Source organism: Citrus clementina, unplaced genomic scaffold, assembly GCF_000493195.1.
Source record: "Citrus clementina cultivar Clemenules unplaced genomic scaffold, Citrus_clementina_v1.0 scaffold_6, whole genome shotgun sequence".
NCBI lineage: Eukaryota > Viridiplantae > Streptophyta > Magnoliopsida > Sapindales > Rutaceae > Citrus > Citrus x clementina.
This window is the reverse complement of record NW_006262139.1, coordinates 24,464,675-24,490,498: the sequence shown is the minus strand read 5'-3', so window position 1 is coordinate 24,490,498 and position 25,824 is coordinate 24,464,675. Positions and strand designations below refer to the sequence as shown.

The 25,824-nt window shown below is 35.2% G+C and overlaps 2 protein-coding genes across 3 annotated transcripts in view; both read right to left on the bottom strand.

Moving 5' to 3' along the window:
- Positions 1–226: 226 nt before the first annotated feature.
- Positions 227–6,697, bottom strand: LOC18039766 (plasma membrane ATPase 1). 2 transcript variants are annotated; one of them, XM_006430999.2, is made up of 22 exons: positions 6,517–6,697; positions 6,333–6,416; positions 6,076–6,195; positions 5,760–5,858; positions 5,471–5,608; positions 5,187–5,321; positions 4,913–5,092; positions 4,519–4,725; positions 4,316–4,435; positions 4,105–4,224; positions 3,831–3,953; positions 3,643–3,747; positions 3,383–3,527; positions 2,968–3,132; positions 2,536–2,774; positions 2,117–2,149; positions 1,860–1,941; positions 1,506–1,666; positions 1,108–1,293; positions 837–1,019; positions 561–739; positions 227–465 (listed from the first exon to the last, which is right to left on the bottom strand). In XM_006430999.2, the coding sequence occupies exons 2-22, from the start codon at positions 6,384–6,386 to the stop codon at positions 369–371; spliced, it is 2,871 nt and encodes a 956-aa protein (XP_006431062.1). In that variant the 5' UTR covers positions 6,387–6,416; positions 6,517–6,697; the 3' UTR covers positions 227–368. The 2 variants fall into 2 exon arrangements, with proteins under 2 accessions (XP_006431062.1, XP_024037947.1); XM_024182179.1 differs by lacking the exon at positions 6,517–6,697 and having other exon boundaries at positions 6,333–6,510.
- Positions 6,698–10,702: 4,005 nt separating this feature from the next.
- LOC18039765 (inositol hexakisphosphate and diphosphoinositol-pentakisphosphate kinase VIP2) overlaps positions 10,703–25,824 on the bottom strand; it is a 16,561-nt gene continuing 1,439 nt past the window's right edge. The window contains exons 4-30 of the mRNA XM_024181550.1: positions 25,406–25,489; positions 24,951–25,014; positions 24,325–24,478; positions 23,385–23,455; positions 22,822–22,926; positions 22,175–22,267; positions 21,302–21,376; positions 20,719–20,804; positions 19,855–20,058; positions 19,675–19,774; positions 19,515–19,585; positions 18,915–18,996; positions 18,165–18,320; positions 17,912–17,954; positions 16,893–16,975; positions 16,730–16,792; positions 16,581–16,655; positions 15,266–15,391; positions 14,813–15,054; positions 14,431–14,475; positions 13,706–13,772; positions 13,335–13,406; positions 12,409–12,662; positions 12,271–12,328; positions 11,910–12,077; positions 11,589–11,668; positions 10,703–11,151 (exon numbers count right to left, since the gene is read on the bottom strand). Coding sequence (XP_024037318.1) covers positions 10,902–11,151; positions 11,589–11,668; positions 11,910–12,077; positions 12,271–12,328; positions 12,409–12,662; positions 13,335–13,406; positions 13,706–13,772; positions 14,431–14,475; positions 14,813–15,054; positions 15,266–15,391; positions 16,581–16,655; positions 16,730–16,792; positions 16,893–16,975; positions 17,912–17,954; positions 18,165–18,320; positions 18,915–18,996; positions 19,515–19,585; positions 19,675–19,774; positions 19,855–20,058; positions 20,719–20,804; positions 21,302–21,376; positions 22,175–22,267; positions 22,822–22,926; positions 23,385–23,455; positions 24,325–24,478; positions 24,951–25,014; positions 25,406–25,489 — 2,971 coding nt within the window. The 3' untranslated portion in view covers positions 10,703–10,901. The remainder of the gene's footprint in view (positions 11,152–11,588; positions 11,669–11,909; positions 12,078–12,270; positions 12,329–12,408; positions 12,663–13,334; positions 13,407–13,705; positions 13,773–14,430; positions 14,476–14,812; positions 15,055–15,265; positions 15,392–16,580; positions 16,656–16,729; positions 16,793–16,892; positions 16,976–17,911; positions 17,955–18,164; positions 18,321–18,914; positions 18,997–19,514; positions 19,586–19,674; positions 19,775–19,854; positions 20,059–20,718; positions 20,805–21,301; positions 21,377–22,174; positions 22,268–22,821; positions 22,927–23,384; positions 23,456–24,324; positions 24,479–24,950; positions 25,015–25,405; positions 25,490–25,824) is intronic.

Below are 25,824 nucleotides of genomic sequence, written 5' to 3'. Positions count from 1 at the left end.
ATCTCTTTTTTGCATGTACAATGAACGAATTTCAACCTTCGGAAAATATCGGACCCCAATCGAAAATTGCCTTTGCCTCTTCTAATCATTGCACCCAATAACGCAAATCCAGCAATTTCGGAAACTGATATTCAGATGGAATAAGAAAATACGATGAGGGCAAGAAGGGAACTGAAGAGGGGAAAAAATAATGAGAGGGAGGGGAAACAAAAAAGAAGAAAGGAAATACAAGACAAACAAACTGCAAAGGATGATGATATAATAAATACAGGTGGACTAAAGGCTTATACATTAGGATGATAATTTATGTGGCTTTAATATCAGTTCTCAACTACAACATATGTTTCCATGTTCATGTATGATCTCTATCAGACGGTATAAGATTGCTGAATCGTGTCGATATCCAGACCTTTCAGCCTAACCACTGATTCAACATGCCCTTTCAGAGTATTCAGTTCTCTCAATCTGCAAGATTCAAAATATATGAAAGCATCATGTATTAGAATAACTCTGCATTGCAACAAATTTAAGTATCGTGCTTGTTCTCTTTATAGGTTTACCTTGCAATCTCAGCTCTTCGTTTTGCCTCTTCAGCCATCTGGTTAAGTTCTGTGAACTTGTTGTGTTCACTGAACATCTTTGTATCAGGTGCGTGTAACCCGTGGAGGGTTCTCTGTGCATGTGCCCATTTAAGCTCACGTTCTTCTTTACCAAAATCCTTCTTCCTTGTGAAGGCAATCTGCAAGAATAGCAAGCACAGCATTGAGAGTGAGCAAGAAGAGGATCCACAGCTTGAATCAACTCTACTGAACAATTAGAACAAGAGCTATCTGTACCCTTTGCTCAATGACAAGATCCCACGCCTTCCCGCTCAAAGCATATCGGATGAAGAACTTAATAAAATCAAGTGGGATGTAGAAGATGAGATTGTAAAGCCAGACCACACCAGCCCAACCCCATCCAACTCCTTCAATTGCAGCAAAGCTCCAGTTCGCATAGACAGCAATCAGTGTAGCAATCTGTTCACGGAATAAAAAAACAGTAAGTATTCTCATTTATTCAGAAGGAACATGCAAAGAAATGCAGAAAGAAATCAGCATCACTCACCAGCTGAGCAACAGCGAAAGCCAGAACAAGTAACAGGCCAGGACGCTCAACAAAAGACCAACTCCTAGCACGGGTCACGAATATGAGGGCCTGACTAATGGTACTCACTTGCAGGTATATAGCTGAGGCAAGCTTTTTCCAGTCATCTATATCCTTTTCATGAAGACTCGAAACACCAAATGTACGCTGAATATTGCAAACCAAGTTTTAGTCTCCAGTTACTGGATACAAGATTTAAGGAAAGACATACATTTTCACATGTTTTTAAGTGCATAAAAGCAAATATTACTCCGTGAATATTAGTAAACAAGATCATAGTCATACATCACATCAATCATCATGAGCATACATAACACAGGATTTTGGTGACATGATAATACAAAGGTAAATTTCCTTACTGGGAAGAAATCCGTCTGATACGCAGCCCAGAAGAAAATCACTGTCATCATTGCTAAATAACCACCAAGAATGACTCCAGTTGTAAAGATCTCAGCCAATTTCCAGCTGTCTGGCAGAGGAGATGGTTTCACTCTATCTTTCGATATTGTCATGATGGTACCTGGCAGTTCAGGTATTTTGAAGGAAGAACAGACAAGGAAACATCTATTCAGGATAAAGACAAAACAAACTCAACACATGGAACCAGGATAAAGTAATAAATTCTTCATACAGAGAACCAACCACATTTTGGGGGGTCAGTGGGGAGACATACACACACACACAAAAAAAAAAAAAGAAAGAGCAATACAAACCATCATTAAGGATAGCAATTATCAGCACCATGAAGGGTGGGAAGTCAAACTTCCAAATGAGAGCCAGCAGCATGAAACCAAGCTGTCACCAAGACAAATAGTTCAGTACACCAAGTTAAGATATACAAGCTACTTTTGTGGAAGACTATCAATTTCATAAATTCCAAGCTATAATTATCGTGGAAAAGTAGCAATAATCAATTAAATCAAACAATGTTGTTCTGTACAGTATCTCAAACCAGAAGCAAAATACTTACCACAATACGGATGGTAATAGATACTGCATATATCTGCAACAAGAACGAAATCACTGAAGCATCAAAAAGGGGAGAAAGAACAATAAAGAAATCAATTAATTCAAGTAAATAATGTTCCAAGTCTTGTTAAAATTAGCACTCTGTCAGAGACGATGGGAAGGGCTACCAGACACAGCTAAACTCAAGCTTTCTTGGGCCAAAGTACAATAACCAATGCACAGACTAATTGCATGCTGTTTGAATCTCAAGCAAGTTTTTTCTCCACCACCAGGCACTGCAAGCGGAGTAGAATGCCTGATCCCCAAAAAAGCTTAAACGCCACATTCTGAACTCCAGTAGTTTCAGTTTAAGTATGCTAAATTTAATTATTAGAGAGTGTTCATACATTAGGCATGTGCATGATCAATACAAATACTCACCGTGTAATTTTTCATCCTCTGGAATATTGCCCGACTAGTTAGGACAGCACTAATGATAACACTAAGGCCAGGTTCCGTCAAGACAATGTCCGAGGCACTACGAGCAGCATCAGTTGCATCAGCAACAGCTATGCCAATGTCTGCTTTCTTAAGAGCAGGAGCATCATTGACTCCATCACCAGTCATTCCACATATATGTTTCCTAGCTTGCAAACGTTTCACAATTTCATATTTGTGTTCTGTAATCAACATAAGGACGGTCAAATGACCCAAGAAATGAGAAGAGATATAGTGAGTCAAAAGGTCAAAAAAAAAAAGGCTGCAGTTTCTTTACGAATGTATCAACTATAACATAATATATTGATCAGCGGCTTCATGATCAGCCATATATTGATGACTGCTTGGTGTCAATTAGGAGATCTAGCTTCTTACCAGGGAAAACACCCGCAAACCCATCAGCCTTCTCGATCAGCTCATCAACTGGCAAAGCGACTATTGACTCATCCTTGTTCTGTCCCAATAAGGCTGATGAAGGATACATGTTGGTTCCCATTCCAAGACGACGTCCCGTTTCCTTTGCAATTGCAAGTTGATCACCTTAAAAGTGGAAAATGTCAAAACAGATGGAATACTTATCATAATGCTGAAGAAACAGACAAACTAAATATACTACATAAGGGAAATGCGAATGGAGCATTTAAATTCCTTCTCATCCATAAGAATTTACTGACAGAATGATTAAGCAAACAGGAACACTCCAAATTCTCAATATACAAAATGTGCCCAAGCACTGACTGAATATAGTGTACAAAACAAAATGACATAATACAACAGATAGAAGAAGAACCTGTGATCATTTTCACATTCACCCCAAGATTTAATGCCCTTCGTATTGTTTCTGCACTATCATGTCTAGGTGGATCAAACAAAGGCATTAGTCCAATAAATTGCCATGGGCCTCCTGAGCTCTCCTTTCTTCCATCAGGAACTTCCTGAAAACAAACTAATAAATATAGGCTATGCTAACATGAAATACAATAAAAGTAATAAATAGATGAACTGACTTGAAAATAGGACCCATCACAACAACACGGGTATATCATATACCTGGTATGCAACTGCAAGAGAGCGTAATCCTCGCTCTGCAAACTTATCAATTATGGCATGAACTCTGCGTTCTATCTCTGATTTGTTGCGCACAAGATTTAAAATCTGAAAGTCAAATTAGAAAGAAAAATTGTATAAAAGACTATTCCAGAACCATTAAATACGCAATTAGTTGCTGACTGTCATACCTGCTCCGGAGCACCTTTGCTGACCCGATGCATTTTTCCTTCACTGTCAATATATGTGAGGGCTGTTCGCTTATCTGTTGGGTTAAATGGTAGGAAGTGAACTTCCTGGATATTAGCCCGTGCCTGTTGTCATCAAAAGCAAAGAAACCAATGTCAAAGAGATACGAAGAACAAAATGTTAAACTGAAGAAAAATCCTGATACTCTCAAAGTTGCCTTTGCTGATGCAAAAGTTCAGCAGCAGCAACTGGGCTTAAATAGATTAAACAGAATACCTCCTTGGGATCAGCCAGCATTCCCACAATAGCAGCATCTATTGCATCCTGGTTTTCCACTCGGGAGGCTCGAGCTGCCATCAGAACAACAGCGTCTGCATCTACTCCTTTAGCAAAGATCTAAACAAATAATGCAGGCCAAATGTTGAAACAAACTACAATTCGAAAGCGAAAATCGATCCCCATAAAGTGCAGCATATCTTGTACAAACCTCAATTAAATTCTTGTCAACAGATAGTTTGTTCAAAGTTAGAGTTCCAGTTTTGTCACTACAAAGTACATCCATGCCTGCCATTTCTTCTATTGCTGTCATTCTCTTTGTGATGGCTCCCTGCAGTAAACAGCCCATATATGCTGACAACCATCAACCAATGACTATAAAGTAGCAGCATTGTAACAACAACTATGACAAACCTGCAGCGACAAGCGATGGGAACCAATTGCCATTGTCACTGATAAAACTGTAGGCATGGCAATGGGAATTCCTCCAATCAGGAGCACAAGTAAATTATCAATTCCCGGGCGGTATTTCCTGTGCTGAATCGGGTACATGACAATGATCTCTACTATCATCCCCACCGCAATTGAACATATACAGAAATTCCCAATAGCAGTTAACACCTATGAACAAAGCCAAAAGAAAGGATTTGGTGAATGCTAATACGAATTAAAAGATAAAAGAAAACTTGAAACATGGTGTAGGTTATAAAAATATCAATCAGATGATAATCATCTAGCAATCTGTCTCACTTTTCTTTCGGATAGTTTTAGTTTAGAACAGAAGCAATGTACATTTGCTTTTTCTTACCTTTTGAAAGTGGCCTTGTTGATTAGTGGAATCCACAAGGTGAGCAGCTTTGCCAAAGAAGGTATGAACACCGGTGGCAATAACCACAGCTTCAATCTCCCCCTGTTTGCACGTAGAGCCTGAATATACACTGTCACCAGGACCCTTTGTCACAGGAAGAGACTCTCCTGTGAGAGCAGACTGCAACATAAAAATTGGAAAAACTTGAATAAACTGCTCAACTTAACAAATCAATTTGATTTCGACTACAAAAATGCAAGGTTTGCAAAAGCACCTGATCAATTTTCAATGGATCACCTTCAAGGAGACGAGCATCTGCAGGAATAATGTCACCAAGCTTAACACTGATGATATCACCAGGAACAAGAATGGCTGCATCCTCCTCCATCCATTTCCCATCTCGAAGGACCTAAAATATTCTCAAGCAAGATAACATGAACTTACAGAACTAGAAATAAATAATCCAACCATTATATCAAACTCAAAATACAAAAACTCGTAGAATTTAAAACAATTCAAGGCAATGCTTAAAAGATCATATTAAAATCTATTCAATACCTTAGATTTAGGAGCAAGACTAGCCATGAGAGCTGCAGCAGCATTACCCGCATTGTTCTCCTCTATGAAACTGATTGTTGAGTTGATAAGAAGCAGGGTTACGATACCAACAAAATCTTGCCAGTCAGGAGGTTTACCCTACAAATGAGGTTCCCAACTGTGAGATTATACGTGGAAGAGAAAATAAAAAAATAAAAAAGTATCAAAAGAAAAGTAATAAGCCTGAATTATAGTTATCTGAAAGCAGTAAGCCTTCCAATAAATGGAAATACAAAAATTTAATACTCACTCCTCCATTGGCAAGTGCAATAGCCATGATAGCTGCAGCTTCCATAACCCATGAGAGAGGGTTCCACATAAACCCCAAAAACTTCAAAATTTTACTTTCCTGCAAAAAAATAAATAAATAAGTTTACAATCACCCAACGTTTAACTTCACTTCATTTGTAAAATTTCAAATAATAAAGGATAAATTTAATTCCAAGGTTTCTATTTTCAAGAAATCATAAAATATGAACTCTTTACACTTAAATTTTTTTTTCCCTTTTCTTTTCCAAAAAATAAACTCTTAAAATGGAAATAACAAATTGATCAAGTAACAGCACCTGTTTCTCCTCAAGTTTGTTATAGCCAAAAATGGTCAGCCTCTCCTCAGCAGCCTCGGTGGAAAGACCCTCTTTATTGCACCTCAAAGTCTCAAAAACCTCTTCCATAGGCACGTTTTCCTGAAATCAAAACCTCAAAAAATTCATCACAAAACCAAATACCCAGAAAGCAAAACTCTCAAAAACACAAAAAAAAAAAAAAAAACAGCAACAGGAAGGAAATAATAAAACGAGCTGGGTTGCTCTATTTGCAGTACCAAATCTACAGCTTCCTTCAACACTGCCTCCATAGTTTCAGCCTTGCTATCCATTTCTGTCAATCAATTCACTTGCTTAAAGCTCTACAAAACCAAGAACCCAATCATATCAAAACAACTTCGCTGGCAAAATTTTGGAGGAAAAAAAAAAACAGAGAGAGAGAGAGATTCAAAGAGACATCACCTCAAAGAAAATTCTATATTTGTAGAGAGAGGAAGAGAGAGTGGCTGGTTGGTGAGGTGGTGTTAATCTCTCTGTAGAATCTAAAAGTGGCAGCCTTTGTAAGGGCAAGATAGTCACTTGGTGGGGATAATCAAGCAGCAAATGTAGAGCATGTACTTGGCAGGTACACTTCTGTTAAGCTTCTATTCTATTTTATTCCTCTGTTTTTATCTTTTTTAATTTTTTGTTTCTTCTACTTTTTTTTTTCTTTTTATTATTTATATTTTATACACAAAACTGAAAAGACAGCACAGTAGATACATACACGGTACAAGTGTCGATGTGCTTTGCGAATTGCAGCACGTAATGAACTACTCATCCTCATTTATAAAATTGCCCTTTCATGGGGATTTTTTTTTTTTTTTAATTTTCTTAAAATGGCAATAATAAGATACAAGTTATTGTACAAATTTTAAATAATAATGTAAATAAAATGAATCATGTGATAGTGATATAACAATACCCCATCGCCTCATATAAATTGAGTCGTATCCCAATTTATTCATATTTGAGATGTAAAAGAAAAAAATTCTTCAAAAATAAAATATTTGAGTAATTGTCTAAGAATACATCCTAAAGAAAATAATCCTTAAATAAATAATACATTTGAATAATTTTCTAACAATATATCCTCATGAATTTTTTTTTTTCCTATTGTTGTATCATCCGTACATGTTTCTTCTATGTTCATTTGATAAAGATTGCCACCAACGGAAAATATATATATTTTTTTCTCTTAATTTCTCTATGCCCAAAAAAAAAAAATTGTTATTTGTGGTTTAAGCAATTTTTATGTGTCGTGGCAAAATGGAAAAGAAACTTTATAAAGCCGACACAAACCATATCAACTGCTTTTTTTTGGTCCGAAATCGAAATCAATTATTTTGTTTCTTGAGTTATGTCCAAAATTTAAGAAATTTCATTAGCAAAATATAGACAGCATAATTCTACAGTAATTTGTAAAAGTTATTGATCCTTGGCCCACCATTTCTCAGTTCTAAATTTAATTATTTTTAGGGAGGTTGCTATGTTACAGATTCTGTAACATACGCACCCAATGCATGCACCACACCTGTCCTGCATATGGAGAAAAAGCATGCAATTGTTTTTATTTGGAAGCTAGCTAACCAATCAGGAGCTGGCTAAGTTGGATCTGTATGTTACAGAATCTGTAACTTAGCCAGCTCCTATTTTTAGACTTAATGCTGTACAATCCTGATAATTGCATAATAATAATAAAAAATAGTTAAAACCCCAAAACATCCCTTTCATCATCGCTTGACTACTAGAATTATATAATCACGTTCTTTTACTCCGAGAATTTAAAAAAAAAAAAAAAAACTATTTTATAAGTAGATGAAGAAGAGTCCCATTGAATCCAGACTCTGCAAGTCATCACATGAAGTCATAAAAGTCTGCTGCGTCGTTGTCATTTTATGTAATTTCTGCACTTGCTTTTGTCTTTCTTACTTCCAACTTCCCTCTTGTAATTATTGAACCTTTGAAGCTTGAATTGAATTCCCATGAAGTCATAACGATAACTATTACTACACGTCTCAAAATTTATATTTTAAATAACGGAGCACGTATCAATTAATTAATTAATTAATTAATTAATTCACTCAAATTTTATAAAAAAAAATTAATTATTCAATTAATGACATATTATTTTAAAGTAAATTAAAAAAAATTTAAAATTTATATCATTACTTATTTTATTAAATACATAGCAACATCAATTATGTAATGTCTTTTTATCTAATTAATTAATTGTATGTGAACTTAATCTAATTGGCAAGACATAATTGTCATTTTCATTGCTATTATTCTACTCTCTTAGTAGTGGACACGTATTAGGAATTTTGGATCAGTTTTTCCATTAGTCTAAGGCCAACTCTAAATGTTTGTTTTTGCTTCTTAAAATAAATAAATTAAATAAAGTCCTGAGAATAAGAAATTATTTGAACATCTTTCTAAGATTCTATGAAAAAAGAAAAATATTAAAGTTTATCGTGAGTACAAGAATTCACAAGTCACCAAATTTTAATACGTGGGAGCTAGAGATTGGCTAATTCAAACATTCCACCAACTATTTGAGTGAGATATTCAAATTTCCAATCTATGTAAAAATCATTTTTATTTTTTCATATTCTTCCAGTGGCCCTTATTAAACTTGGTTATGCTATAACCTAACCCAAAGATAATTTTGGGTAATTGTGAGTACCCACCATTTCCATTACAAAATCTTTGGATGCCAGTGCCATATCCAGAAAATGGCCAACAAAGACAAGATTAACCGATTCCAATTGAAGAGAAAGTCGTAAAGAAAGATATTTGCGAAAAGAAAAGGCACAATTTGTAATAAGATTCTCGCCATTAGAAACTATTCATGATCCCCAACCTCCCTATCTCAATGGGACATTTATGAAATTAAGCTAACCTCCTTTTACCTCCTCAAGTAATTAAAAAATCTAAAATGAAACTAGAGATGGGGAAAGGGTAGACTACCTACCATAGAATAACAATAAATTACTTAAATTTGAATTTTAGACATAAAAAATAAATTTCACTTATTGAAAATTATTGTAAATCAGTAGTGAAAATTTATCAAGTGCGAAGGCTCATGCTTTATATCATACATATTTAAATTAGAATGCTAACTAACTATAATTTCATTTGAACCGAGACTCAAATTTGTATTCTTCAAAATGTTAACGTATTAATAAGTAGTACTCAATTAATAAGACATCGGTTGCTTGACTTAAAATGGACAAAACTTACAAAAATTCAAGTACCCATCACGACACCCTCTTTATGTATTAAAGATAAGCTTGAGATCATGGTGTTGGAAAGTTCAAAATAAAATTAATTTAAAAAAAAAAAGAGAAAAAGAAACCGGCGGTTGATTGCCACATGGGTTCTTCAAGGGATAAATATATATGTATCAAACTTTCAATGAAAGTAGGCACTAAGATCACTTTAGTGGCAGGCCTCTAATAGTTTGCAAGCTGTAACGTGCACGAAAGAAACATGAAAGGAATGGGATTTTTAGGTAATCAAGAATATTATGAAGAATAGAGATTAGGTTGAAAATCAGGAATATTTTAGATCCGACTTTTCAAGGGAAGAAAAAAGGTTGATATTCAAGAAAGATTAGAGGTTAGATTAGGTTAATGTTAGGGAACATGTGCTCATCTTTCTAGGAAATCATGTCACCACCTTGTGTTAATTTATGATAAAGAAATAATATCATTGTATATTATATACATAATCCAACTCAATCTTTGACAAAAGCAAAGATATGGAATGCTCTCGACATTCTGTGTATTTTATTTTTTATCGTAGGTCTAGGACAGGTGCAAGGGAGAAAAAAAAATAGTTTTGATGAGAAATTAATGGTACATATATTTATATCAAAGAGATGGCAAAAGACCAAAAATATTGTAACACTTTGACAAGCAGGTAGAGGCTTGAAAATAATAGGAATAGTAGTAGCATGTAGAATTTATGACAGCTAAGAAGGTAGCGCAAACGAATGTTGAGTCCCAAATCAACAATCGTCGCATTAAATTCTTATGAATTGACCAAATCTTACTCCATTTGGAATTTGTAATTGCCTAAGAAGCTATCTCACAGCACTCCTCTTAGAAGTTGAGTGTTTTAAATTATTATTGGGCTTCGGTACCTTTAATAACGGAATTGAGTTGAAAATGAAAAGCATCAAAGATCAGCAACATAAGCTTTGAATCAGAATAAGCAGCTAATAGAAATTAAAAAAAATAAAAATCGTCCGTTAGGATTACTATGCTCGATAGTAGCAGAGGCCAGCATGCTGTTTTACTTGAGCTAACAGGGGAAAAAAAATCGAAACTTGAGCAGTTGTGACATCGTTGAGTCCTAGATGGAATTAAATAACTTTATTACGAGTGGCCGTCACCTTTATGGGACTCACCAAAAAATTAATTTGATCATGTCACCAGAACCGGCACCTATTGAGAATCTGATCCACTCGCCGATACACCAAATGTTCCTCTATTGTGTAATTTATGAAACACAGTAAAGCATCTTAAAGAGTGAAAGAAGTAATCAAAGACTACACATTGATTTGAAAAAAAAAAAAAAAAAAGAAGAGAAATATACACGAATAGAAAACAAAAATGCAAGTAAAAAACAGTTTCAGCACATATGACTACTTCCAACAACATATTTTGCTGTTGCAAGTTGTCAGTTTTTCCAAAAATTTTCCAGAGAGCAGACTGCTCAGTCTGGTAGCTGTAATTCTATTGACCGTACTGTTAGGAAATCCTAAAAGATGCAACATATGAAACAAAAGAACTAGGTATTGGTTACTTCCCATTTGAATTAGCATTCTTATGGAAAGGCCAAAGATTTACCAGTCGCTCAAGAACTGATGCACTTTTTGCGAAATAGCCTGTGAATCCAGCAGGGGTTGATGGTGGAGGGAAGTCCTCTGCAGGCATGGCAAATGGGCGAATCATCTTTTCCATTTTCTCTAAAGAAAGGTATGATCCCACTTCTTGTAGCCTTTCCGGACCCATTATGGGCAATGTGTGTTCCTGATGCAATGAAGAAGGCCTCCACTATCGTTCTCTGGCAAGTGAAAGAAGAAGAAAAGTCAAGCTTATGATACAAAGTAAAATCACACAGGCAGGTGATTTGTTACCAACTTTAAATTTTATGAATCCATTTAGAAAATCTCTGTCCCAGGTTAATTGAAAAAAAAAAAAATCACACAGAATTTCCAACAATCAGTATATAAAGTGTCAACTCTAACAAGGCAATCAACGTGATTCACCCACTCTTTATATCATTATCATAGGAGTTGGGTCTGCAAGAACAATGTCCAACATCTCTAATATTCAATTTCATAACTCCAAAACAGAAGTATAACTTATGTTAGGATTAACAGTAAGTGCACATGAAAATCCTACTGATTAGTTTGAAAATAGTGGTCATTAACTTCCAAATATTTTTTTTACAAAGAAAGCTCTGTCTATTACTATTAAAAATACGTTACCTCCAAAGGGGATAAATCTGCACCACGACTGAAAGTCAACTCGATGCGAAACCTTTTTGGATCTTCTAAAGCTACCTGCAATACAATTTCAGACGCACACATCAGCAACGCCATAGGAATCTAATAATTCATCATACAACAGAAGTTTATGACAAGTAATTAATGTAACAGTCGAGTAATAATTTGAGTCTTCACTTTCAGCATGTGATCCACAGTTCCATGCTACTTTAACCATTGACCAATATAATCTAAATGCGCTATAACTAGAGAAGTTCAAATACCTAAAGTGGATCACACTCTAAACACTGATTCTTACCGCTGTGTTTTCAAACATCCTCAGAACGATGTAGCTCATGTAGTCAAGCTCTTTAGTTTTATATAAGCGCTCCAAAGCACTATGGCAAACAAGGCTATCCTCTCCTGGGAGAGATTCATCCAGATTACAGTACCGAAGAACATTCATGAGGGAATGGATATGTGATTCCTGTCATCCAAAAATATAAGCTGAGTAAGGTTTTACACAAATTAACTTTTGTTATTATTTCACAGAAGAAACAGCTGACGTCTATAAATCTAAAAATTTGTGTAATAACTTGTGTATACAATGAGGCCTACACACTTCTGTAGTTAACATGCTAAAGTCGTGTGTTAATAACAGCAATATATATTATACATACAGATGTAAAGTAAAGGCGCGTCCGGACGTGGCGTTCAGGTGTCTTGACATTTGCATACCTGACAGAAAATAAGGGAACTGTAAGCTGGCAAACTCCATACTAGTGAATGAAATATAACTCAAAAGTTCAGATATTAACTTCGGATCCAATCTATATTGGGTCTCCTTATCATCATCATCATCTTGATCCATGGATATGTCGCTAGTGGTACTAGATCTTCTTGTGTCATCAGCCTTAATGAAAAGCTTTGGCGGATAATCTTTATCTTCCTTTTCAGTTTTAGTGGATTTGGAAACTTGGTCTTGACTACTCTTTAGTTCAGCAACACTGATGGCTTCTTCACGGGTATTTCTCAAATCAATCAAAAGTTTTCCCAAAAGACGGCGGGCAATCTGAAATGCAACAAAATAAGAAATGACAATTATCAATTATGTTATTAGCAATATTGATACGGCTCCACTAACATAGGTGCAGAAGCAGAAACAACATACATGGTTTGAAGTTATGATGAATGAAAAGTAATGTTCTCATATGAAATGGAGCCACCACCAAAGGCAAAAGAGAACCATAAATAGCTCGGAGTTCTAAGTCTTCATAAGATACCAATCCCCGAATTCCCCCCCCCCCCCCCCCCCCCCTCTTTCTAGGTTTTAATTTCTTCTGTGTTTTTACTAGTTTGTAGAATTTCTTATGTATTGATGCAGCAATCACATGATGGTGATGTTGGAAATCTTGTTTCTCCAAACAAAAGATCATAAAAATTTAAGCTGTGAAGGGCTGATATAATATGTTCATCGTAGCCCTAGTATAAAGAGTTCTTAAGAATTTTGCTCTGATACCAGAAACATTAATCATATTCAGCTCCAGTGATTTCTCTTACATACATAGGAAATGATATGAAGGAACCCCTTGCTCAAAAAGTTCAGCAATCACATGGTATATGAGTTCCATCAAGAGCCTTTTCCATTGAGTGAGGAATTCTATAGGCAACTACTAAGAATATCAGATTTCAAAACTTAAAATTCAAAAGGGAAAAAGGGAGTGGTGATGCAGTAGAAACTCACCTTTGAACCAATCTTCAGTTTCTGCTTTGGATTGATTCCGTACTCATTTGGGATGACACCATCAGCAAGTAACTACAATAACAACATACAGAGAATTAAGACAGAGTCCGCTGATAACCCCACCAACCCCAACAATATACACTCTAGGAGAGGCGGTTTTCAGATTCTAAGAACTTTTATTTTCAAACCAGCAGGCTTTCATTCAAAATAAATGGGTGATTTCATTTCAAGATCTGTTAGGCACAGCCATATAAAGCAGCACTGAAAGGCTTGCACTACCAAGCAACAAAGAGGAATGATGATCCTACAAAGATAGATGAGATAATCCCCTTTTAAGCTTCACTTTCAGAAACAATTTGTTCATTTTGTACCTGAGCAACTTTAAAGAGCTCATCCAACCCTTCTAGATTAAGGTGAGCATTGTGCAAGAGGTCATATCTGTCAAATCGAAAAGTCATCAAAAAATGCAAAGAATAGTGTCACGATAATATAGGCATTAAATTACAAATGATAAGTACTTTGGGCACAAATGGGAAGCTGTAAAACATTATAAATCAAGTTAAGCATACCAAATCGAGTACTATCTTTAATTCATAATCGATTGTGAAGCAATATATGATGAATGACTACAAATAAAGTACTAAACAATTTATCCTTGGCAAATTAAATTTTATTATAGACACTTTTTCCATATGAATGTACACAGCCAGAAGTTACTAAGTGATGCATATGCATGCATGGTGGCATCAGTATGGCCCTGCATTTGCACACATGCCACATCCCGACAATACTCAACAGCACAGAAAATCAGCATTGATGAGCTGACCCTTAAATCTAAACTCAATTGAGTTGAAATATTCGTTATGATGCTCCTTTGCATACCCAAGTAATATATCTTAAAATTAACAATAACCTGTAGGCAGCCATAATTTAGCTCCTGAATGATCTACTAGAATTGGAGGGCTAGTCTTCTATTCAACTTTGACAAAAAGGTAATAAGATATATGCCCACTCAGCTTTCTAGATTTAAAACAAAAGAAATAATAACGTTGCATATGCATAGTCCATCAAACTTGAATCAAAAGGAACTACTTACTTGCAGGAGTCATAAACATCTGGAATTTGTGTTATGTCAAATCGCCTGCAAATAAATGCAACTGTCAGTTCGTTTACCAACAGGCGACTAACATATCCAACATTTCATAATCATTTATATTTCAAGAAAGATAACAATGAAATCCCATAATTTGAGTTAAAATTTGTCATAGAAAAATTTAGTTGTGCAAAGCCAATAGCTAACCCCACAGTCCCAGCAACAACTATCCTGTAAGGCTGAGGCTGCTGCTTTGAATTGGCCTTAAATGAAATGACATTAATAATACCACAAAAAGGAAGGACAACAGAAGTAACCAGTAGAAAACATATAGTAACTACTCCTATCACAAGCATAATCATAGTCATAAATAATAAAAGCTTACTCTTTCCGTTCATTATACAAGTCTCTTTCAAGTTTTCTCCAACGAGCATACATCAAAAGAAATCCCTCACTACCACAAGGTAATCCAGCAGCTATACGATCAACATCTATATTGGTCTTTCCAAGAGCCTTTGCTTGATCATATGGAGGAATTACATCATAGGGGTTTGTCTCAGCAAGATCCTCATCTTCATCCTTGGCCAGTTGCCTTACTTGTTCAGTTACTTTCTTGGTTAATTTTACCTATTTACAAAGAAACAAAAAGAAACGAGGAAAATAATAAACTTGTGCTAGTTTTGCAAGTTGAAATGAAACATAAATCTCTATCTATATTCTAACTGGAGTAACTTTAATACAAATAAGAGCTACGGAGAATAGTTATATTCAACTGTTATGGAAAAGGCAAAGAGTAAGCAATCTGGAATGGTATTACCCAAAAAAGGAATGTAATTACCAGTTTGGGAAGAAGTTCAGAAGCATTAGGAGGCAGTCCCACTCCATCAGCCATCCAAGGACAATCAGATGATCCATTGCTATGTATCATCTTTGAGCCAGATTTTATGATCTCATTCAACCTTGCCTGCAAGGAATTTTAAGTTTCAAAAGGAACAAAAGGGCAAAGGAGGGGAAAAATGAAAAATCTATTTTCAGTATAGCATTCAAAAACTTTGATGATGCTCAATAGGAAGAGCTTCATAGTTGTTATGAATGTTGCAATTTAATAGTACATACAAAATGGTGTGAGGAGGGAAGTCTATGTTTGTTATGGTTGTATAAATATATGCATAAATACAGCCCCATAAGAAATCTAGAGATTACAGGATATTTTGGGCTTGATGAAACCCATAAAGTATTGTGTCCTGCTCTTTTGTGATACAGCCATGCCGCACCTCATGTGATTTTCTCAAAATTCTTTTTTTTTAGTCAAAAAAAAAAACACTAGACTTCTAAAGGCTCTACTCTTTTAATTTGCAATATGATTTGCCTATGGCCAATTCGTTCTGGCAACTCAGTTAAGTTATTAGTAAATCCTAAAATGCCTCTGATTTTGCATTGACATCATCAAATTAAGCATTAAGCATATAGCTGGGACACTTGAGAAAGAACAATATAATTGCAGTTCCTGAAGCAAAGCCATTCCAATAGATGGTAAATCATACATTGTTAAGTAAGAAAAAAATTTTAAATGAAAAAACATGTGGGATCAAGGAGGCTCCCAGTTCATTTACAAATAATCTAAAGCATAAAATAGGGAAAAGAACAATATTCTATCTTTATTTTCTCACCATTCCAAATTATCAAAATGCTAAAGTTATGGCATTAAGTCAAAAGGGATATGCAGCATAAGATATCCTCTTGAACATTTCAAAACAAGAAACAAGTAAATGTACAGAAGCAACTTTAAATTTCAGTCTTTTAGGACCAGAATCCAGATCATCTTACTTTTTTTATGAGAAACTAAGGGGGAAAAAAATCCTTTAAAAAAGTTAATATGAGAGTGTTTTATATATCTGGCAGAGCAAGAGTCCACGAATAAAGCAAAAGCCACATGAGAGAAAACAAAGCTATAAAAACAGCATAACGATAACGCAGTAAAAGAATCTGTATGGACACAAGCTCAGTCAGTGACTGGACATATTTTTCGACCTCCAAAAGACAAAAAGGACAAATCAGATAATGTATTGATATAACCAAGAACTGTAATGTCAGGAATATCAACACTAGATTTTGAAAAGTACGCAAAAAACAGGTCAGGTGGCAAGACAAACCTTCGCTTCTTCCATCTCAATGCTGGCATTGTCAAGTCCATCCAGCATAGAGGAGTCCTTGCTAACAAGGGAAACCTTGAAAATGTTGACCAACTCAGTCATAATTCAATGTCAACTAGTAGAAAATTTCCAAAGAAAAGGCTACAAACCAAGATTGGTGTCAACTGTCCTTCAAGGTCAAGAAGGCCTTTGGCAAATGCAGCTGCTGACATCTGCCAAAAACAAGAGTAATGATGATATAGACATTCAATCCTATGACACGAAAGCATCAAAATGTTAATCCTCTTCTTATCTACATTACTAAGGCTATACCTGTACACGGCCCTCATCAGAGCTGTAAATTTTAAGATCATGACGATATGTACTGTGGAGGCGCAGTAGGCCCGTACCTTCACCTGCAAACATATAATACCTCATCAGAAAGGCATTAGTAGCAGTCAGGCAAAACTTTATCTCAAGAATACTATGCAAAAGACTCTATTCAGCACTTCCTGCTCGAAGTTGAATTTGATGGAAAAGACTGCAGTGAAGATGTTTGACCAATACTTTAGCAACAAGAAGCGGTGGCAAAGGGAGTAGCACAATAATGGCAAAAATGTTTCAAGTCGTTTGCATTAGTCAGGCAAACCTTGTCATCGTGATATGGTCAAGCAACAATGGCTTTCTAACTTGAAACGATGTGAATCCATTCAGGGCAATAATCATTATCAAAATTATGTAATTAAGTGAATTAGCCAAAATGTAACAGGACCCTGGTCTATGGTAAGGTGGCATACAATGTAGAAGTCAGTAAGTCACTGTGTGACCCCCACCAGTAGGCAATCTCATTGACTCCATTGTCTTGATAAAACTGTTCTATAAGGAAATCAATGAACTGACCACTTACTAGATTAGCTAGAAGAAGATGACATTGGATGGACAGTAAGACGTCTTGTACACTATATCAGCCAAATGTGAGGCTCAATAATTCATGGTCAAGATTTGACTTGAAAAATTTTTCAAACTGCCCTCCCAGATGTAGAATGGCTACACAAATAATTCTCTTTTTTGACTGACCTTTGAAAAGACAAATATAGTAATCTTTTCAAGACATGGAAGCTGCAAATACAGAAATCACATTAAATAAAGCAGTTTCTTCTTCAGATATAAACAGAATTTCATCTGAAACTACCAACTCAACAAAGAAGCATGAACAACTGACACGATATGTAAAAAATAATTTTTTCTTCATATTATCATTAAAAATCGGAAGGAATGACTAAGGAAAACAACTTGAGACATCAATACAAGAAAGTGATTTTAGGGATAACAGAAGGAACCATAATAATAACCTGGATACATATTATTTCGGAAGTATCTACCCAATTCTTCTGCCTGCAAGGTTACAGTAAAAAAAAAAGAAAGGAAAATTAAAAGATAGAATAAATGATTATAATGAAATTGGAAGAACTAAATTTGTGTTTCATGCTATATTTTTGCAAAATATGCTTCTCCTAGAAACACCATCATATTGTAGTAATAACATATAACCAAAAACAAAGTATATCACAGACATTTTATCCACCAGATATTAGTAATTAACACCTGCTTTCTGCCAGCATGCGTTAGAACACCCCCATATTTAAGAACCATTAGAGCTTCGACAGGCCGTTCCTCCTCATCACCAGTACTTTTTGTAACTTTAACCCACTTCAGTGGCTTTAGTTGAACTTTCCGGTAAATACCAGAAAAATGTCCTCCCTGCATCGCAAAATATTTACCAAGTTATAGATGGCACAACGTACAAGTATGAAACAAGATTTCATATATTCATATCATGGGTAAGGATTATCCAAAATAAGGTTCATGAAAAAGACATTCAACTGCTTTAGGCAACTAAGAACTATCCAGTCTCCATACTAATTACTACTCTATACTTGTTGGCATTCGTTTCTAAGTATTAACACTGAAATTCTGACTAAGAACATATGCACAATTCCAGAAACCAGGAGTAATACCATTTGGAAAGGCCAAAACTTTTTTGATTAAGTTTACCAATCCCATTATGTAGGCAGATATTGAGAAAGTCAATCCAGTATATACTTCTACTACATAGAATAAAATGTGCCAAAGAATTCATAAGCTAGTTAAGATCAATGTTCAGCAGATTTATATCACTGAATGTAAATTTGGCTTTGTCAACTGTAAAGATACTGTCAACACCATCATCCAGAAGCTGCCTTCACTTGAAATGAGCATAACAGTATCAGTGGGAAAAAGAAAAGCAAACATCAATAAAATGACAATATTAAAAAGGAAAAGGTTCAAGAAAAGAAAAGTATAAACATCACTAACCTCTTCAAGCACTGCTTTAACTTGACGAAGCTTTTCAGCATGCTCAAAGTCTTCTGCCTCACTATCACTTTCACGACCTGGTCTGAATAATTTAAATAATTATGAGCAAGTTAATACATAATGTAAATAATCACACACAAGTTAATCACTAGATGGGAAACTACCTTCCACAAGTTCATTAATACTGTAGTAGGTTGTCCTATTATGCAAATGGTTTCCTACATTGATTATTGATTACAGCCAAATTACCTTCCCGCAATTAATTTATCACAAGAAGATAAGAAACACGTTCACATTTTGACAAAGAAATATTTACCTCCTTGGACAAAATTATAGATTTAATTACTTTATGTTGAACTTACAACTGTGCCAAATACCAAGTTTACAACTATTCATCCACCCACGAGCACCTTGACAAACTAATGAAACCAAATGTAAGGATTCATTTGAACCTAGTGTTAAATATGAAATGGGTGGTTCAAAGTCAATTCAAATGTAAGAGAATATTTTCAACTGAGAGAAGCCAAATTGCAAATTATTTGCACGGCACTAACATGTTTAAGCAATTAAATTAGTAAAACAGAAAATACGAAATGAAACCTTGAACGAGGAACAAGAATTCGTGTGGCATCTAACAGATCTTGCAACTGGACAGCACTTTTGAGTTTTGTCTGCAACAAAGGGAACCAACAAATGTCCATAAAAATGCTTAAGCTTTATATAATAATAATGAATCAAAATCAGTCGTTTCTATAATAACCTCAGCTCTAGGCCGCCCCCCATTGTACTTTAACATCAAGTTTAGCAGCTTCTCCTCAGTAACTTTCAACTTGACCTTCTGCTTGGGGGTTCTATCGCCACTGCAAATACAACACAGAACCAAGAATGTGATTAAATATTCTACTAGACCAGTTATACCAATGAAGATACTACAACGTACTGGCGCATAACAGCAATCACACAGCGTAGCTCCTCAGACTGCCCAAATGTGCCAAGCCCACTTCCCTGGCGAGTTAGTCCCTCAGTAGGCTGGACAGGTTCATTGACTTTCCAAGGTAAAATTGGTGGAATCGCAGAAGAAAGATGAGGAGCTTTCGCTTCTAAAAACATCTTCCTCAGGACACAAGCAGCATCATCATAATACCTGTGTTTAGAAAGAGAAACCATAAGTACTCTAATGACAAAGAAACATAAGAGAACTGAGAATATAGTAACATAGGGTCTGCGAAGGATGAGCACCTGGATTCATTTGACCAGCTTGTAGATGATACTAATACCATGTATGAAATGCTATAGTAAATATGATAAAATTCTAAGTTGATTAAAAAAATAATAGTAAAAAAGCATGAAGACATATAGACATAAAGAAAACCTTTTTGTCTTTTCCAAAACTTGGTTTTTGTCAAAATCTGGGGTTAATATAACCAGCGCATAAATCATTTCATTGTACGACGACCTTAGCTCAATGTTGCCACCTAGTTTTTAATAGCATTGGTTCCTAAATGAGCAGTAAAACTGTCCACCAAGCATGAACTTTTTGAGAAGAAAAAGAAAATCTGAACAACTAGATGAAGAAAAAGAAATATTATCACAGGCAACTTTGCAAATGCAATTTCTGATTCTCTTTTATCCTCCCATCAGGAAGACAATAGTGCCATAGTGCAAAAATTACTAAATCTAAGTCAAGGATATCAGCATCTTTTTATTAGTTTGGAAATGAAATTTAAAAATTAAATAAATACAGTCAATATTAAAAGATTTACTATCTAGATAATAACATGATAAAGCAAATCTATGGCATTACTTGTACGAGTTCTTCACAAAGCTCCATCCATTCACATCACAAACATACGAGCGTCCCTCACAACGCAAGAGATCAAACCCACAAACCTACAGGCAACAAGAAACTAATAAACAGATTAAGAGAATAAACTATATTCACAAATAAGTAATTCCCAAAATACAGATTGTATGTGTGTACGAGCATTTGTATGTAACACAGGGGAAAATGTTACCCAGTCTTCTATGATGAACAAGACACAGGTGTAGAATGATGCAATTTTACAAATCTATTCAACAGTGCATCAAATAAACCACTCAAAAAAAAAATTATTGTATTTGTATAACCCACCATTTTCCCAATATATTTTTAACAGATTAAACCACTTTCTCGCCCCTGCTGCCTTCAGTTTTCCAAGAGTTCAGGAGAGTTTCATTTTAGGTCTCTTCAAGTCATTAGTAAGTAAAGGTAAAATGATAGACTGGTAATCAACAAGGGAAAGCAATATACTAAACAAATGTCTGCAAACAACAGCTCAAGAAGCCAACACAATAGCACTTTGGAAGTTGGAGATACATCATTAATCAATAGTTGTGTACATACATACCGCTTGTCTAAAGGCAATGCAAACCTCTCTCGCCATTTGCTTCTCATTAGGAGTTAGCAATACAGGATATCTCACCTGTCACAAAAAGTACAAACATGTTCAAACGCAATAATTTCAATTCTCGCCCCGGAAGAGCAATGCATCAGCTTAATCAGGAGATTCACAAATTGGTGCTCATCATATACATGGGCAAATCCAGTTCTCAGATGTGTGAGCTCTTTTCATTTTTGTTTCTTTTTTAAAATCCAGTCCACTTTTGTATCCCTATCTCAATGTTACCCACATAATACAGACAGTCTCCTTGGGCTTAGTTTTCTTCTCTATTATTGGAGATTCAAAGGACCTTCTCTTTATCCTTGAAGTGCCTTTAAGCAGAACCGTGAAATTCCTCATATTAGTAGTCAATTTAAAATTTTAAATCATATCACATCCAGCTCAACCAACAGCCTGGTAGGAATTTACTTATTTAACTAAAATATGATAGTAAGTGTATGTGACCAAAATTTGATTTCTCCGACACGATGCAACTTATCTAAACAGTTGACCAACAATTCATTGCCAGATACACAAGGGTCAATCTTGATGTCTATTTAACTAAAATATTATAGTAAGTGTAGATAACCAAAATTTGGTTTCTCTGATATAATGCAACTTATCTAAACAGTTGACCAACAATTCAATGTCAGTTACACAAGGGTCAAGATCGACGTCCCCAAAGAGTTTCATCAAACCCATACAAGAAACAGTGCTCAAGAAAATTTTCAGAAATCTGAAGAGCAGAAAGGACATATGAAAGACAAAAATAACATTGAAAGAGGAAGAGAAAGAAGATCAATGGTTTTGTAAATCATTTATGCTACATGTAACACTTACTTCCTTGCCATCAGGATTTCTCATAACAACACCATCAACAACAGGAGACTTCCTTGCCTCAGCATGAGCATATTCAGGGCCAACCGTATAAACCTGTATAATTGACAAAATGTTCAAGCAATCACTTGTGAGAACCAAATAAAAATGACCAAAACAATTGCATAAAATAGAATTTTCTTCAAGTAGACAGAAGAAAATGAAAAGATAAACAATAAGCAAACAAAAATGAACTTAAAAAATTCAAAGGAATAAAATGATTTCAGAATTAAAAAAGGAAATGAATTCCAAGAGCAGAAACAATAGATTAGAACAACGAAAGACTAAAGCATGATTGACAAAGATAATAGAGAGTGGGCAGAAGGTCCAAAAACCTTAATGTGGCATGGACATGACTGAGAAGGATGTGTTGTATGCAAAGAATAGACTCACTCCCTAGCAGACTAAATGAATAACTAAGAATTGAAACTATCCAATAAGCTTATGGACATTCTGCTCTGATGCAGAACATATGGAATCAATGCAAATAGTCTCCATATATATGGGGTCAAAAATACTCATATTTCATAAAGGGCATCAAAATTCACAACATAATAAACATAAGCTGCCAATAGAAACAAAAAGATATATCCTTTAAATAGCAATACAACCTTAACATCTGTTCCTCCAGTTGGCATAAATTCTTCGTATATATACGAGCCTTCACGCCGCACCCTTCTGACATCTGGATGGAACTCACTAGACCGATTTCCGACCTACAATAACAAATTCGTGAAATATAAGAAAAGTTTTGGATACTGAAATAACAGTCACTTGTAATTGATGAGAACCAATTTTAAAAATTAAAAAAAAAAAAAGGAGTTAAGCGGGGACAAGCTGCTGGGCATGTAAAAAGGTGATAACCATAGATAGCAGTCTTCAAGGCATTGTTGAGACAAGACAGGGTAAGAACTAAGCAAGACATTGCAAACATCTAACAACAGGCATACTAATAGGTTCAAGTTGGCTATTCCCTATGACCAACAGAATTAAGGCAATGACAAGTCCATTGAAGGCAGCAAAACCAACAAAATCTGGAACCAATTAAATCATAATTCTTTACTAATAACCTATCAAAGAAGCCTACAAACTTTTTAATGAGCAGCAGACATCAAAGAAGAAATATTATGCTGGTTATTTTTACAAATAAGAAGTAACAAATGGATACACGAACCTTCCTAAATAATTCCTTCATACCTCCACCCGCTGAACTTGGATAGTATATCATAATACTATGATCATCCCCTTCATAAGAGCACAAAGAAAAATTTATTACCAGATATCCATTGTGGAAAAAGCAAATTTCAGAAAAGAGGACAAAGTTACAAGTCAGAGCTAAAAACATGAATTAATAGTAAACATTGCATATTGGACTCCATTATCAATTAGTTATCAGTTAAGATTTTAGATCAATCTGAAGAACAGATTGGATTAGTTATTTTGGTAAGTATTAAAATTATGAACTAGGAAGCTACATCATACTAGTAATGCATGAGACTTTACATGTCTTTATGTGATTACTTTTTTAAACCTCTGCTAAGAAAACTCCGGAAAAAGCAAAGCCATACTATATTTCAATTTTTAATTTCTTTTGCAAGCTTTTAAGAACCTGAAACTGAATTTTACAAGTTAAATCAATCTCCATGTATCATTTTTCTTTCCCAAGCAAACAATAGAAAGAACTCAATTGTTGTTTGTGGGGCGGGGGGGTGGGGGTTTGGGTGATCACATAAATACTACAACTGCCAGAAAGTAGAACATAAATGCAGTGAAACGCACTGGAAACAACCATAATAACAAATATGTTGTAAAGCATTGCCATGTAATAACTGATAGTTTCATCACCTCACACCATATAGAATACACAAACAATAATGATCTTTGAATGCCATGAATCATGCAATGTGGATGAAGTATCACTGCAGGGATGATTTACAACATGCCAAAAATTTAAGAAACTCCTCACATGCTTTATGCGAGGAAGGTTAAAGCTTCTGCAGAAGAAAAGGAGCATCCAATAAAAAGGACTGCATCCTATTTATTGCCCATAATATTAACAACAAGAAGCAGCAAAGATGCAACAAATTACAGAAATATAAAAAGATTGAGCTCACCATGAACAGGCTTCTCTACAAATGGCTTCCAGAAACGATTGCCATGAACCTCGACAAAATCTTCTTCCTCGAAGAAATAATCCAGCTCTTGATATGGTACTTCCCTGTTTACAAGGGCATATCTTGGCACAGGGATTCCATACTTTTCAAGTTGCTGGGTTCCACCAAAATAATAAATCAGAACATTTCATTGGATTGTTAGAAGATGAAAACATTAAACAGAAACAACACAGTTAAGCCATTTTCTATCTGCAAATTCAATGAGGAGTTTTAAGAAACAATGGTTAAGGAATTCATCCATACTGCCCCAGCTGTTCGAGCACTTTAAACTTTGACCACATAAGAAATATCTGATGGTCCAAAATATAAGGACACTGTAATATCTGCAACATGTATGAAGCTCTAAGCATTCTAAAGTTCTTCTAGGACCTATAATGACTTTTACCACATAAGAAATATTACCTCTACAGCATAAGAAGCAGGGACATCATATTATAAGTAAACAACAAGAGTAATGAGATTACTTAAGAAGTCAAGACAACAATTCCTTGGACATGCTTCAAGAGGATGCATGACCAAATAAAGATGAAAACCCAAGTGATGAGATGGAAGTTCAGAACACATACCTCATATACCTTCCTCCGATCATGGAGAAGATGTTGTGGTTCCAATTCATTTACTAGAAAAGGTCTGATGACAGAGCATGAAAAGTTTCAAATATGAGTTCAAAGGAGAAGTTTCATCAACAGCTTCAAAAGATTAATGCAGCTTAGATAGTTATGTTGGAAAAGCAGTTGTACACAATTTGGTAGTATAAGAAATGCATGTCCATAGGTTCCTAATGATGAAAATTGACAGAATGGGAGCACATTCTTCAAGATACACCAGCACATGCTCAGTAGGAGATTAATTGCATTTTAAGTAGATACTTGAAGAACAGAATAGCGGCCCCAAACACAAAACAGCAGAGAGGCCCCAAACACACATGAAGTATAAGAGCCAAGCCACCTTCTGGCTACGAAAAGAAAGAAATGAAAATTATAAAAGACCAACAAACATCATCATAAACAGGAGAACTTACTTCCTTAATGTAGCATATGACTCAGCCTTTTCAAGGGGATAACCAGAGGAATAGAATGCAATCAAGCAGTCACATATTGGCCACCTGAAATAAGCAAATTATTGTAACAACTAATAATTTCTTGAGACAATCAACAAGAATAAATTCTAAGGACAATATCGACCTAAAAAAATAGGTGTACAATGAATAAGCCTGGTCCCCAAGTTGATGAACCATGCAATGCACATGCACACGCACTTGCCATGCCCTCACCTTCCCTATTTAGCCCCTTCACCACTATCGAATTTTTTTGAATCAATTAATTTTGACCTTTCTACTCCAATTTTCTGTATTGGGCCACGCATCAAGATGCATTTACGTTTTCAAAATATATCTTTAAAATAAATTAAAATTGCTCTTAAGTCACATGGTTCTGCTTC

Bases quoted from the DNA above. Each gene is read 5' to 3' on its own strand.
- LOC18039766 (XM_006430999.2), bottom strand. From the start codon at position 6,386: ATGGATAGCAAGGCTGAAACTATGGAGGCAGTGTTGAAGGAAGCTGTA. The intron at 6,196-6,332 runs GTACTGCAAATA...TTTTGATTTCAG, and splicing joins TGAAGGAAGCTGTAGATTTG to GAAAACGTGCCTATGGAAGA. The intron at 1,667-1,859 runs GTTTGTATTGCT...CTGAACTGCCAG, and splicing joins AATTGCTATCCTTAATGATG to GTACCATCATGACAATATCG.